This window comes from Drosophila simulans, chromosome 2L (assembly GCF_016746395.2).
Source record: "Drosophila simulans strain w501 chromosome 2L, Prin_Dsim_3.1, whole genome shotgun sequence".
Lineage (NCBI taxonomy): Eukaryota > Metazoa > Arthropoda > Insecta > Diptera > Drosophilidae > Drosophila > Drosophila simulans.
The window spans coordinates 16,655,555-16,670,294 of NC_052520.2; the positions used below are offsets into that span (position 1 = coordinate 16,655,555).

The 14,740-nt window shown below is 47.5% G+C and overlaps 2 protein-coding genes across 10 annotated transcripts in view; one reads left to right on the plus strand and one right to left on the minus strand.

The window, feature by feature from the left end:
* LOC6732580 (transmembrane protein KIAA1109 homolog) overlaps window positions 1-13,697 on the plus strand; it is a 30,205-nt gene extending 16,508 nt beyond the window's left edge. For 2 of the 9 annotated variants that reach the window (XM_039298614.2, XM_016180275.3), the window contains 14 exons: window positions 64-1,275; window positions 1,381-1,545; window positions 1,604-1,856; window positions 2,449-2,539; window positions 2,641-2,756; window positions 2,822-3,477; window positions 3,543-3,675; window positions 3,729-4,590; window positions 4,652-5,267; window positions 7,805-8,773; window positions 8,837-12,488; window positions 12,553-12,753; window positions 12,815-12,945; window positions 13,006-13,697. In XM_039298614.2, the coding sequence (XP_039154548.1) occupies window positions 64-1,275; window positions 1,381-1,545; window positions 1,604-1,856; window positions 2,449-2,539; window positions 2,641-2,756; window positions 2,822-3,477; window positions 3,543-3,675; window positions 3,729-4,590; window positions 4,652-5,267; window positions 7,805-8,773; window positions 8,837-12,488; window positions 12,553-12,753; window positions 12,815-12,945; window positions 13,006-13,689 (9,741 nt within the window). In that variant the 3' untranslated portion in view covers window positions 13,690-13,697. The remainder of the gene's footprint in view (window positions 1-63; window positions 1,276-1,380; window positions 1,546-1,603; window positions 1,857-2,448; window positions 2,540-2,640; window positions 2,757-2,821; window positions 3,478-3,542; window positions 3,676-3,728; window positions 4,591-4,651; window positions 5,268-7,804; window positions 8,774-8,836; window positions 12,489-12,552; window positions 12,754-12,814; window positions 12,946-13,005) is intronic. The other 7 variants (XM_039298617.2, XM_016180274.3, XM_039298616.2 and 4 more) reach the window with 6 other exon arrangements.
* Window positions 5,269-7,593, minus strand: LOC6732581 (xaa-Pro aminopeptidase ApepP). The gene is made up of 2 exons (XM_016178185.3): window positions 7,444-7,593; window positions 5,269-7,323 (listed from the first exon to the last, which is right to left on the minus strand). The coding sequence occupies exon 2, from the start codon at window positions 7,294-7,296 to the stop codon at window positions 5,455-5,457; it is 1,842 nt and encodes a 613-aa protein (XP_016025265.1). The 5' UTR covers window positions 7,297-7,323; window positions 7,444-7,593; the 3' UTR covers window positions 5,269-5,454.
* Window positions 13,698-14,740: the final 1,043 nt, after the last annotated feature.

Here is a 14,740-nt window from a genome sequence, read left to right on the forward strand (position 1 = left end):
GTAAATTAGCAAACAAAGCTTTGATTGGTGAAATTATCATCATCTTTGCTATCTTCTTAATAGGATCTAAGCTGCGTGTCGCTCCTCACCTTCTACATGGAGGGTATCTCCACGAAGTTCCATCTGGGCAAGACGACGCGTGCCTCCATGCACAACGTGTACATCCAGCAAACGGTCCAGTCGGGCAGCAGTAACAAAAAGGGTGGCATCATGAAGGGCACACGTGCTCTCTTGGCACATCTTTCCTCGCAGACGCGGCCGGACAATGTGCAAGGAGAGCCCATTCTTATCGAGACATCGGAGAAGCAGTTGGAGGAGCTGGTCATAACGCTGGATATTGGGAGAGCGCATGCGCAACTGCGACGCCTGAAGACAGAGGGACAGTCTTGCACCCAGGACTCGCCCATCATTGTCACTGCCATTCCAGAACACAAGAGCAAAGTGCTGTTTGAATGCCTGAAAATGCCGGAGAGCACGGGCATCGAAAGCATTGGCTACATTATGTTCGAGTGTGGTTTGGAGGGCGTGGGTGTGAAGATAGTCAAGCGATCGCACTTTGAGAAGTCCGAGAACAGCAAGGAGGAGTTGGCCGAAATGGCGGGAGCTGGTGCAGGCGGCGGAGCCTCCGCAGGTGGTTTCAATCTCAATGATTTGGTGGGCCAGGGAGACGGAGCCGCGGGTTCTGGCGATGGAGGAGCCACATCAAAGGCTGAAGCTGCATGGAGGTTGATAACAAAGAAACCGCCTACACCCAAAACTCCGAAAGAGAAGTTTCAACCTGCTTCAGACAGCAACATTTCGGCAGAAACCTCAGGTGCTGAAAAGGGTAAATCCACACCCAAACCTCCAGATGAAGATGTGGAAAAGGGAACCAACACAGCGAATGCTCAGCCAGGAGCACAGAAACCAACTGCAGGCGCAGGAACCAACACCAAGGATAACTACGACAAGGTTTTGTCGAATGTCAAGGAGACGGACAAGACTTCCTCGTGCGTAATTGAACTTAAAGCGGTTTGGTTCAACTTCGCCGCTCCACCTTGCGTGCCTATTACCCGAAAGATTGATCTGACGCGACTGGACTGGAATCTTTTGAGCACGGCCTCCCCAGCTATCACCGCATGGATGAACCCCAGTAATCGACTGGCCATGAAAATCGTATCCTTGATGAAGGCTCTGCACACGAGACAAACGGCAGTGGCTGCTTGTCTTATGGCGGAGGCCATGGATAACGAGAAGATTCAGAGAAATCCCAAGATCAAGAAGGTAACAAAAGAGGTATAAAGGTTTTTATACAGCAGATCACCCTATATAGACCTAACCACTGTTTATATCGTGGTTATATATTATATATTAATTTATTATATTTAAAATGATTTGCAGAGTCGGTATGCCAATAACTACACGTTGCTGTCGAAGACGCTGCAGGAGGATCCCAGTTGCCAGCTGTGCTACATCATGCAGAAGTTGGTTCTGGATGAGGGCGTTCAGAGGATAGAGACGATATTCAAGCAACACGATGTTCCACATCTGAACACCCTGAGACAGGTTAGTAGTTCCGCTAAATATTATCCTTTAGAATTCGGTTAATTTCCATTTTTTATAGGGCATCATTGTGCTGAGCCGGCAGTGGAAGAATACGCTGTACAATCCAATTCTGTTTGAGCATCAGTACAAGAACAAGCTGGCGCGACCCATCAACGTGACCTTTTCGTTCCCACAGAACGAGGAGGATGCGGAGAACGATGAGTGCGAAGGTGATGTTGAAATGGGCGCCTTTGCGGGCGTCGGCGAGAATCCGGAAGAGAGTGAGAATGCATTATTACTTGGGCAAACACAGCATCATCGAACTCACATTGGTATTTTTTTGATTAACGCTCTCCTCCCGCCGTCTGTGGCGGGTGGTTATCTCCTTTTAACATAGATTTATGTATAGTTATAGACTCTCTCTATATTTCCCCCTCCTGCTTGATGCACTTTTTGATCGTTTGTTAACCAAATTTAATGATTGTGTCCGTATGAGTGCAAGAGTGTGTTGCTTAGATCTGCTATCAACTACCTTCCGTTTCCTTTTGTATCTGTAAATACTTTTGCCACACAAATGTTATTCACCGCTTTGAGTGTTCACCATTTCATATTGTTTGATGCTTTGCGTTTGCATTTTACTACAGAACAATAAAACTCTTCTATTCTTTCTGGCTATCACTATATCTATATCTATGAAACTAAATTTAATCCTAAGTTTGTTGTACACTAAACGATAAATATGTAAAGTATATCTTACTAATACTTCCTACCTACTTTCTATCTCTTATTCTCTTAAGCTTTTTACTATTATATATTATATTTTGTTTCGTTAAGTGTACAACTTATCCAGAAGAGTGCTTTCTTGAAGAGTGCTTGTCCAATATACGAAACCGGTATTCCTCTATTAACATTTTTTTCCTACAGGTGCTCCTTATGGTCATGAGGGTGCCAACCATGGAAACGCTTCCCAGCGATCTACTTCCACTTCGCCAAATATACACCAACCCCGGCGCGGGTAAGTTGAAAATGTTTGCCTGCTTATTTCCATCAAATACATCTCTTTAATGTCATGCTTGTGGTCTGTTCTTCTCTCCAAACAACATCCGTGTGCATCAGCTTAAATAAAGTCCACAGCAAAGCCTCGAACTATTCACATGGCAATTCGTCTCGTTCCAGTATTCAGATGCTGCCCATTATCTCTGGGCTGGTTGAAAAGCAGGTTCCGGAATTCGGTAAGTACATTTTATAATACTAATCATAAATAACAATCAGTGATTTTATGTTATGTTCTCTTCAGAATACGGTGCCTTGCAAGAGGGTTCCTTGAGCTCTACAAACTCGGTAAACAAGTTCTGGCTAGTAGCCGAGAACCACAAGGAGGATTTGTACTTCTGGATGGCCAAACAGCAGGACAACAAAAAGAAGCACTTTACCGAAAAGGAACACGCACGGCCAGCTCCTCCGAAAATGACTGAACATGCAGGGCAAACGCGTAGTGGCATAATGCAGGATTCCATTAAGCTGCTCGATGCCCATCTGATCTTTGAACCACTTCTCACCTGCTTGGGAGTGATGCCGCAACAAATGATCAACAAGTTCTCCAACGCCGACATTTCTTCGCTGGAAAACTTTGGCACAAATCTCTCCTTGATCGGCACTTTTGATTCTATTCGGGTGGACATTGTGGTCAGCGAGGCGGGTGACAAAAAGAACTCTGCCCAAAAGCCAGCCAAACTGAACAAGAAATCAAACGGCGGCAGGGCCTCCATAATGATGGACACCCCCTTGTTCTTATGCGAGCGAGTGGGCGTGGAGTTGGAAGTCTTAAAAATGTCCGATGGCATGGTGGATCAGGCGCGCCAGAATGTCATCTATATGTCGCGTCGCCAGCTAAAGAAGCACACCAGTACTGTGATCAATTTCAGTCTAAATGTGAGATTCATCTCGCAGCAGGTGGGTGGAATATCTAGACTTCAAAATGCTCATAAGCTACATAAAAATGTTTTTATGGATTTCAGGTAAATATGCCGCTGCTGAGGCTGCTACATCAGATCTGCAATATGTATCAAAACGTAAAGGATGCCCAGAACGAGTTTCACGATCAGCCTGAGCTAAGCAAAAAGAGCCAAACCAAAGACGAGTGCAGCTTGGGTAAGTTAAAGATCAAGTGCATTTTTAAACGTAATAACTATTCTGCTTTTTAGCTTCTGAGCCCACAGACATCGTGCCATTTAACTCGATGTCCGAGCGCTTTAACCATGCAGAAAACTACTCAGATGAACGCTATGACAAATTCAACGAAACGATGCCCACAATGTTGGCGAGACCGCGTCCTGGAGGCTTGGCTCCCATTATTCAACTGACACCTTCTCCAAATGCCAAGAACAGGCCCCAGAGCTTCGCCCAGAAACTTCGATCCACCGGGAAATCCGTGAAGGGGAAGCTGGGCTACACGAATTTGAATGAGTCCAGTTCATCGCCACTAAGGGATAGTCCAACAATGTCGCTTCACGAACAAAATATCCTCAAAATGTCAACGGAGTCGAAAGCTTCGCTGAATGGTGCTTGTGCCACCAGTGTCAGTGGGGATTACCAGAACACGCTGACCAAAGCTGGAATGCCAACGATGGCGCCGATGTTAGAGACACCGAACTGCTGGAAGACCATCTACCACCTGTTGGAGTTGTATGGTACAATGCCGGAGACCAAGACTGTGGTCCAAAGAAGCTCGTTGAACGAACACAAAAGCAAGTCTGCGGGCTTCACGCATGACGAGGATGACTTGGCCAGTGCACCAACACCTCTGCCCCAACATAGGGAGATGTTACTGGTAGATGCGTCATCTCAGGAACGAACCCGGCTGATAGTTTTCGGTGTGGCGAAGATTCACAAAACTCGTCTGCTGGCCACGCTTTCTGGCCTCAAGCTGGAATCGGAGATCACAACTCTTAACAGCACAGCCACTTGGAGGAAAAAGGCTCGTCCTGTCTCCTTGGAATGCTCTCTTACTGGCCAAGTGGGACGCGCCATGATTGTGCTGCTCGAAGGGGTGGCTCCCAGCCAACAGTAAGCACTACTCTGCCTGATTTTCTAATTGGTATGTTAACTTGTTTGTACTTCCTTTCAGAACCGTGGTAAAGGTAACCGTGGGCAAGAGCCAGACTCTCTATTCAAGCCTTTCCAAGCGTGGAAAGGATAAGAACAGTGGCCTGCTGTCGATCGGAGCTGTTAACATAGACATACCGCAACATCCGGTGGCCCTGCATGGAATGATGACTCGAAGCTCTAAGCAGTTGTCTTCCACTCTACAGGAGCTGCGTGTAAAGCGTAATTCTGGTCGGTCCACGCTGCGTTCGCATACCGCCGAGGAGCCTGAGTCTCCGTTCCATGCCCGCAACTCTGGCGGAGCCAGCAGTGGAACTGGAGTGGCCAGCGAAATGCGAGAGCGCACTGTTTCCGGCGGAGCTGGTGCCCAACAGCAGCCTCAACAGGCGGCTCGCCGGGCAGCACACATGGCGCAATCCAAGACGGGCACAGGACAGCACCAGAATGGTTTGCTTCAGCCCCTGGTCATGCAGTTCAATGTGCTCCTGCAGAGTCTGTCCATCAATGCAGCGCTACTTCCTTCGCTGCAGGCCCAGTATCGCATGAATCACGTCAGTTCCATGGGAGTAACTGGGCACAGGGCAAAGTTTGTTATCGACCTGCCCACGCACACGCTCAGCTTTAATACCAAAATTCAGGTGAGTTTTAAACATTTATAAACTTTTTTTTTACATAATATTTGTTCAGCGTACAAATTGTAGATAAGCCCTTGTAAAAGGTATATAAAAGCATTTGTTTAATATTTTAGTCTTGAGAAAAGAGTATGTGTATGCATGCGAAAGAATATTAGTTAAAGATGACGGAAATAACAGGTTAAAAAAGCAATTAGATGGGCTTGACTTCCTTTTTGAGCCAGGACAGAGTAAATTCGTCTCCGTCGCGAGATAGGATTGGTGAAAGAGTGTCCCAGACTTGTTGATGATAGCTGTTGAGCAGCTTTACTTCCGCATCCGATAGAAGTTCCTTTTTAATCATTTTAGTTTGCTTCGGGCACATGGTGATGGTTTTGAAAGTCAGCGCGCCACGGTTGGAGAAATTGTGTGCCACTTGGCCCGGCACAATTTGAACAATATCCTCGACACGGATGCCGAACTCTCCGTCCTGGTAGAAACCAGGCTCATTGGAAATGAACATGTTCGCCTGGAGACCAGGATCGTCGGGCATCAGTCGAATTCCTACGCCCATGGGACCTTCGTGGACATTAAGGAAGTGACCTACTCCATGTCCGGTTCCGTGTCCGTAGTCCAAACCGACGTCCCACAGGGCCTTCCTCGCCAGAGTGTCAAGAACCTGTCCCTTAACCTTAGCTGGGAATACGGTGGAGCCGAAGCTCAGTTGGCCCTTTAAAACGCGAGTATAGGCTTCCTTCTGAAACTCGGTGGGTTCACCGAAGTGAAGGGTCCTCGTCACATCTGTAGTACCATCCAAGTATTGAGCTCCGGAATCACACAGATAAATCTCCTTGTCATTTATCTTCCTGTTGGTTTCCTTTTTTGGGTGATAGTGAATAACAGAGCCGTTGGGTCCCGAAGCACTAATTGTGGTGAAGCTGAGGCCCATGTACTTATCCTTTGTCGACCGGAAGGACTCGAGTTTATCGGCACCAGACATTTCATCGACTTCCGCACCCTTCTTAACTTGATATTCGAGCCAGGCGAAATACTGACACAAAGCGACTCCATCGCGAATGTGGCTGTTGATGAAGCCCGCGATCTCGACATCGTTCTTAATGGCCTTTAGCACACAAATGGGCGTTACCTCCTGTATTCTACGTGACTTGGGTATCAAAGCAGTTAGATAGTAGCTGCTGGTGGGTGCTATCCAGATCTTTGACTCCTTGGTCGACACAATCTTGCTAATTTCAACGCCAATTGAGGCGTAGGGCAAAACCTTTATCTGCACATTGTTCTCCTTTTGATGCTGCACAAAATCAGTGGGCAATTTGCCAGAGTCCACAAAGAGCAGTAGTTCATCGTTGGTCACAATCAAGTAGGAGAAGAAGACGGGGTTGAAGTCAATGTCCGAGCCGCGTAGGTTCAAGAACCAAGCAATTTCATCGAGCGCACTGACCACCAGGGCATCAGCATTCTTCTCCTTCAACTGCTGGCGCACCACGTCCCATTTTTTGGCGATAGTTACGCCAGAATGTTCTAGTTTTAGGGTTATAATCTTGTTTGAGGTTTGAGGTGGCTGATCCTCACCCCAGACCTCGTCGATTAGGTTGCCTTCAATGGGCACCAGTTGGCATTCCGCGGAGCTAAGTTCCGTTTCGATGGGTTTCCACACGCGGAACGACAACAAGCGCGGATCCACGCCCACAAAGCTGCCTTTGGGCAGATTCTTCGCCAGCCAGGCGCCAATCGACGGTGTGGCGCTCAGACCATCCCGCATCAGAACCCAATTGGAGTCCAACTGCTTCTCCGCCTGCTGATAGTACCGCCCGTCGGTCCACAGCAGTGCGGTCTCCGTTGTTATCACCGCCGTGCCAGCGGATCCATCAAATCCACTCACAAAGGAGCGTCGCTCGTCATGCTGGCACTGGTACTCCGACTGATGGGCGTCGTCCGAGGGCACAATGTATGCCGATATGCCGCAGGAGTCGCCCACCTGGGCGCGGAGCATCAGCTCCCTCAACTTAGCCAGAATCTGGGTGGTGCTCCTCTTCATTGTGGTTCCTCAATGGCAGCAAATTAACTGAGCGAAAAAACACAGAAATGGTAGTCCAGTTGGGGCGATAAGATAATCAACCTTAATCGGGTTTCTTGTATCCCATAAATACATAAATAATCGGGCGAATATAAGTGTCACACTCACAAAGGCTGTCAAACTGTTGTTTAAACTACAGGGTGCAAATATTTTATAATCTTTTTGCACTGACACATTCAATTTTGCAATAAATAGCACGTCAAAAATGCTGAACAATCAACTATATTATTTCATATCGCCTCCAAGCTTTCAGTATTTTTTATCTTTTGCCTGAAAAGGTAACACTAAAAGTGTGGCGGTAACAATTTAAATCTTTCTTTAAGTTACTTAACCCTAATCATTGTTTTTAATGTATAATTAATTAAGTTATAAGATGCTCAGCAGCAGATTTTGAAAAGAATTCAACTAAAATCTTAAAAAAAGGTTTAAGAAGTAATAAAATGTGTTATTTCATTGTAATTCCTTTTAGAATGAGATGAACCTGCCATCGGAAGCTTGTATTGGTCTGCCACCTGTTCACGTTCTGGCGGAATACATTCCAGACCATCGCCAGGATCACACGGAAAATGTCGAGGGCATTGTCCTGCGCCAAGGGGGCTACGTGAACGCCAGTGCCGAGATCGGCGAGTTCGAGCGCTGTCTGACCACCGATCTCCTAAACCATCTGGTCTTTGTTCAGAAGGTGTTTATGCGCGAAATCAACGAGGTGCTGCAGAAGGTTTACGGAGGAGAGAAACCTGTACCCCTGTGGACAGAGGAGAGCGGCGATAGTTCGGGAGCAGTGCAGGAGTCCTCGCTTAAGCGCATCCTCTTCTCAATCAACATTTCCATGAAACGCATCCAATTGACGGCCACTACACCCTGTTCCTCGGCGGTTCGATTCGAGACCGGAATCCTGGAGCTGCAGCTGTCAAACCGCGTGAAGAACCTGGGCGATATGAGTAATCGTAAGCTCTTCTTTAAGGCTCATATAGATTTCAACTTGTCCCTGGGTCAGATTATCCGCAATGTAATTTTTGACGAGGCCGAGCCGGAGTTCCAGCAGTATGCCTTCTTCCACACTACCATTAACCTGAGGAATGCCTTCCAAGACGAACTGCTCAACGAGGACAAGGAGTTGATTTTGCTCACCCTGAAGAGACCATTGGTCTACGTGCAGCCAATTGCCGTGGACAAGGCAATCCTCGTGTGGCTTAACTATAAGAATGCGTACGAGTACTGGGCGGAGAAACGAGCGAATCTCTGCCACGAGCACGCTCAGCACAGTCTCCATAGTCAGTACTCGGGACAGCCTCAGAACCAAAATATGCAGAATCCACAAGTGTTCGATCGCGTGGCTTTTGGCCAGATTGCAGGCTCAAATTTGTCTACGCTCTTCCTGCAACTCACCGTGGAAGACATGGGCATTTGCTTGCCCCTGAAACAGGTCAATACTACGGTATGTATCCAATAAAATCTGTTATCAATTGTTTATCTGAACCAGATGCATTTTCTTTTGCAGACCTTTGGCTCCCGCTCATACCAAGACTTTGATGCCAAGGGTGCAGTAGTGATCACGCTAGAGAACACGATAATCTCGGCCTGCAACTCGGGAGCTTTGGTGTCTAAGGGAAAGTTCCAGGGTTTGTGCCTGCGATTTGCCGATGATTTTGAAACCAATCTGGATGACTGGAAGCCCAACAGCGCTGAGCCCATTATGAACGTTTGCGTCGTCTCCGAAGGAACCTTCGAGGTGTGTTCCCGCACTACAGCAGCTAAAAAGGGCGAGAATGCCAAGTGGCTGCTGAATGTAAAGTGGCAAATGGAGGGCGTGGATATTCACCTGGATGTGAATATTGGCAAGCAGCTGAGTTCTCTTGGCCACACCCTTACCATGCTCACGGGATTCGAAGAGGATGAGACCCAAATGGAATCACCGGACAGCGATGAAGGAGATCAGAGCTGCAGAGATACGTTTGTGCGGCGGAGAGGAGACTTCGACAATTTGCCAGCTTTTGTATTTGATCCCACAATCGATTCCAAGAAGCGTTCGTTCATGATGGAGAAGGAGATGGCCGAACAGCTGAAGATTATCAATGATCTTCGCACTCTCGGAGCATCACATAATACCGTGGCCCACGAGGAGAGACGACTTCAAGAGCTACAAGCCATATGCTACAAGTACTTCCGCAGAGATATGATCCAAAAGTGGAAAAGACCATCGCTGAGAAGGTCACTGAAGACCTACGGTCGCTCGCATTCGTACATTGGATCTGGATCTTCTGTGACTGGAGTTGGCGTTCCGCAAACAATGGACAATGTTAGCTATACTGGCAGAAGACTGGACACAATTGCCTCCAATGATGAGATATCTAGCTTGCAAAGCACACCGGCCTCCTGTCATTCCCGCAGTGCTTCCTTGAAACATACGGCAGGAGGAGGAGTCATTGGAGGGGGAGTTAATGCTCTTGGACGAGTCACCTTCACGGAGGCTATGCGCCAGACTTCACTACCCAATGCGGACACGGACACGGAGACAGCTGACAATGAGCTTGATTGGCGAGGTGATATCACGCCTAGTGAGATTGATGTTGATGGCACCTCCGTGGAAATGCGACGCAAGCATGGACATGGACAGAAACAGCCCGAACCCAACATCGACTTCGAATTGGACATTAAGGTACTGGTGAACTCTGGAAAATGCGTGCTCCATACGAAAGATACTGGTGAGGAGCGAGGCTACGCTGGTGGATCGGGAGCAGCTACAAGTGGTGTGCCAGCTTCAAGTGTAAAATCCCATAAGCGCGAAAGAAGCATAGGCAACGATTGGGGCAGTCCAACTCCTTCGAGAAGGCAGAGGGACAAGAGCAAGCTGCGCTACAATGCCAACGCATTGCTGGCGGATCTCACCATCTTCCACATTCCTGGATTGGATGTAAAACTTCACTATCAGTCGAAAACACTGGCCGAGCAATTAACCGGAGATCAGTTGCCAACTGGACGCCGAATGGGCAGCAAGCGAGCAACGTTGTGCGCTTGGATGACTTTACAAAGTATACCAGAGGAAACAATCATATCACCACATATTTTGGAATTCCTAGAACAGACTCTTGAGCCCATTCCTGCTCGGCAATCGAGTAGTGTTCCGCCAACTCCCTCCCACAATACAGGTGTTAATCTGGACATACTGCCTGCCAACTATGTGACTTATGCTTCATTTCCGGTGGATGTAATAGTTTACTTTCATATGCAACCTTCTACCTTCAGATTTAGTTGTCTGCCAGTTTCTAGAGTAGAATGTATGCTTCAGCTGCCAAGTTTAGATATTGTTTTTAGTTCAAAGAGGAGCAGCGACGAGGAGAACTCAGCACAACCAGGAGTTCATAGCCAACCAGACCAGCAGCTACCTACTGGTGGACTTAGTGTTACAGGCTGCCTTGCCGACTTTAATGTGTTCATTTTCCATCCGTATGGTGGCAAAAAGACGTCCAAGGAGACACAGTTTTCACCTCTAAGCGATAGTGAAAGGAAGGATTCGTTGAGTATCAACGTGGAGTTCGTCAAGTTCCACATCACGCGCTGCAGGAAAGTGTACATTGAACCGCTGCCCAGTTCTAAGAGATCTCTTGATCAATCGCGAGCCGTGATACGGTTCTCAACCATTGTGGATATTGGTAGTGCCAGTTTTAAGTACGACATGAGGAGATTGACTGAGATCCTAGCTTTCCCCAAAGCTTGGTATCGCAGAAGGATTGTGAGAAGGCTTTTCCTGGGTGACCTTAGTGTGCAGCAACAGCAGCAGCAGCAACAGGCAAATGGCGCAGAGACACCAACCGGCTGCCCACCTGCCACTCCAACGCCCAGTGAAGACGCCTCCAGGGCTAAGGATAAAATGCGCCTCGACTTTGATGGACAACCGTCGCAGCAACAGCATCAGCTGGGACACTTCGGAGCTGTAAGACACTTGAAGAATCTGGGCAAATCCTCCAGCGCCGAATCGTCAGGAACGCCTCCATCTGAAAAGAACCAAATCACTGCCTGGGAAACTCTGGTCATCTTTGCAGTTAATTTTACCAAACTAAATGTGCAAATGAACATTGGTAATGTGTGTGGCAATGTTGTCTGGCTCACAAAAGACTTTCAGTCGGATGGACGCCTCTCCATCGGAAGCACTGGCTACAAAAACATGTATGCTGGGATCTATCTGGGTGGATCCGCCCTTGATGCCAAGGGTGGTATAGTGGGTGGCAGTTTCGAGGTGAACAAGATCAACAAACGTTTTCACATCAAGGAGGAGGCGGGCATGGAGCCTTACCACACCATGGGACTGAGCTTTATGGCCCTGGAACTTAGACTAGATTACATGGGAACATCTGTGCTGATGACCAGAATAAGCAGCTTCTCAGCTGCCATGAAAGATGAGTGGCGCACTGCTTCCCAAGCGGCAGCAACTCCAGCACATGGCAAGGACCAGCCCAGAGCTCTGATCTTTATTCACGGCGATCTTACCTGGGACCAATTGCAGATCATGATCAGCAAATCAACAACGGCGGATCTATTGAAGATGTACTTCAAATTGGAGGAGTTCTTCACACAGCAGTTCAAATCCTCCAAGAGGGTGTTTTCCAATCTGGAACCTCGCCTGCAGGATCGCACTGCCAGCATCAAGAGACGGCAGCAGCACAAGAAAAAGCCTGCAAATGGAGAGCTTATTGCTCCGCCTCAGATTCAGGGCATGATTGGCGAAAACACAGACGCACGCCATCATCGGCATTGGCAGAAGCCATTGGCACAGGCTGTAGGCCTGGTTGTGCCCTCACTAGTGACCCGTTTGCCACGTCATGGTAATGTGTTGGGTGGCACCGTCGAACTTCGGGGACAGAACATCTCCCTAGCCTGCTTCCACGGAATCAACTTTAAATCGAAGTCGTGGGCCCTGTTCAGCTTGAGATCTCCATCCATTAACTTTGCAACCGAGGCGCGTCAAAGCGAAGACGAAGTTCTGGTCACCCAGACACTTACCTCTTCTTTGGGACAGACAACGGAGGTGCAGCAGCAGCAGAACCATTCTATGGCGATCGTGAGTCGCATCACCAGAAACATCATTTTCCCGCCTCAGTTCAAGACGCTTAATGAGTGGTTCCATTACGCTTTCGCTAACAGCGAGATTGATGGTAAGCTAATAAGGAATAATGCTAATATATAGGTTAATTAACTCGCCATTTTCTTCCCCCACAGCTGTGGATCGCTTCCCCATGCTGGAATGCGAGCGAGAGATCGCCTCCAATTCTATAGAGCGAACACGGGCTTCTGGCAGCAGCAGCGCTGCCAAGGCCCAGGAACACAATCACAATCGCGAGGTCATCTTCGCCCTGCCCAGCCTGCAGCTGCATTTCAAGACTGAGCACAAACAGGGACCAACCACACCAGAGCCAAGTGGTAAGTGCATATAAATCTATCTATTTATTAATACAGCAAGTTAATCTATGTTCGATTGCAGAAAATAAGCCAGAAGTTTTGTGCAGCTTCATCACCGAATTCGATGACCACATTTTTGTGACCGTCGATGCGGACGCCTTCTTCTTCCTCCACGATCTCATCACTTCCTATGTGACTGAAAAGGAGAAGGTGGTAAGTGTTAAAGCTATTTGCTTGTAAATTGAGAAATAAAACCACTTATATCACCACTAGATTGGAGCTCAGTCGGCGAGAGCAGCGTCACCCAATCTCTCGCAGAAGGCTAACCTGAAGCCATATCTGACCGACGAGATACTCAAAGAGAAGAAGGGCGCCTCAAACACGAACCTGACTGCTCAGGGCAAGCAAACGAGCGGCAGCAAGAGCAGTCTGGATCCGCTGCAAGGAAGCCACACGAGCCTTGCGAACGCTACTGCCAACATGTCAGGAGCAGCGACAACGAACACGACGGCCACCACAACAGCCACAACCTTATCACCTGGAGCGGCAGCTGGTGGACCATCGACAAGCGCTACAAACGACTCAACTGATGGCAAGCAGCAGCAACAGGAGGGTTCCCCGCCCACCTTTGATCTCGAATCGTTTGTGCGTGACTGGCGGCACTTTGAGTGCCAGACCTGGCACTTGGAGCCGACAGTTCGCCTGCTCTCCTGGGCGGGCAAGTCCATTGAGCCATATGGCGTTGACTACATTCTAAACAAACTGGGCTTCAGCCATGCACGCACCACCATACCAAAGTGGCTGCAGCGCGGATTTATGGATCCGCTGGACAAGGTGCAGGCCCTGATGATGCTGCAACTGCTGTTGATGGTGCGCGAGAACAAAGTGGAGCGTGATGGTGGGGCAAGTGGCAGTGGCAAGCAGCAACAGCAGAACCATCGACCCCCAACGAATTAGCCATGGCAGAGTAGCACCTATGACAGTTGACAATTACCCAAAGTCCTTCGATTTAGTCTAAGTAGCGATGTATAGATTTTTCACACGTGTAAAGTTTTTATTATTTATTACCCTGGTTGACCTAGCATGCTTTAAGATTGAAACTGGCGGTATTATGTGGCCAGTAAGGCAGCTTCATATATAATGTAAATGGTTTGCTCTCGTTCCCCTTCTTTTTAAGCATATCTGTATACTCTTTCTATAGGTGTAACGTCAAGTGCTTCGTGTAATTTGCTCAATTTTTGCGCTTTGTAATTATCATTACATCCTTTTGTTATTTTAGAAATTACTAGCAACAATGAGCAGAGCAATGTGTTTAAACTATAAGTAGCTCTAATTCAATATACCTAAATACTTATATTATTATATAAAAAATGTGTAAGTGTATCCATAAGTAAATTGAATAAAATTTCGAAAATGCCTACAAAAAAATTTCAAAACTACAGTACAACGATAAAACTATTTATTAACTTTAAATAGGATAAAAAGGATAATTTAATAAACATTTCCTCTTTGGTTTCTAGTTGAGGATCGACATTACTTGGGTTCCTCATTTATCCGGCGACTGAATAGGAAAGTGTTCCGGCTAATTTCGGGCCGACTTTGATTGTTCCTCCGTCTCCTTTCGGCCTTGGCTGGAGTCCCTTTGAATTCTCTAGGCCTCATAGTTGCCTTTTTTTATATTTTCCCATCCTTTTTTCGTTTTTTGGCCGAGTAAACTTTGCATCCGCAGCGCGCATCCGTTTATGTTTTCGTTTTGTCCCGCTGGCTGAGCAGTGCAAATGTTTTCCTCGGCTTTCTTGGCGCCTTTCAACGTTTTCCTTCGCCTGTCACTGGGTCTTAGATTTTTTTTGGAGGCTGCGGAGACTGAGAAGACTCTTGGCTGTGTCTTTGTAAACATTTCATTTTCCATCAAGGTTGCGTTTTTAATTATCTTTCCTTTCTCTGGCTGCTCTCGATGTGATGGGTTCCTTCTTCTTTTTTAGCATATTAGGTTCGGTGTGTGTTTTTT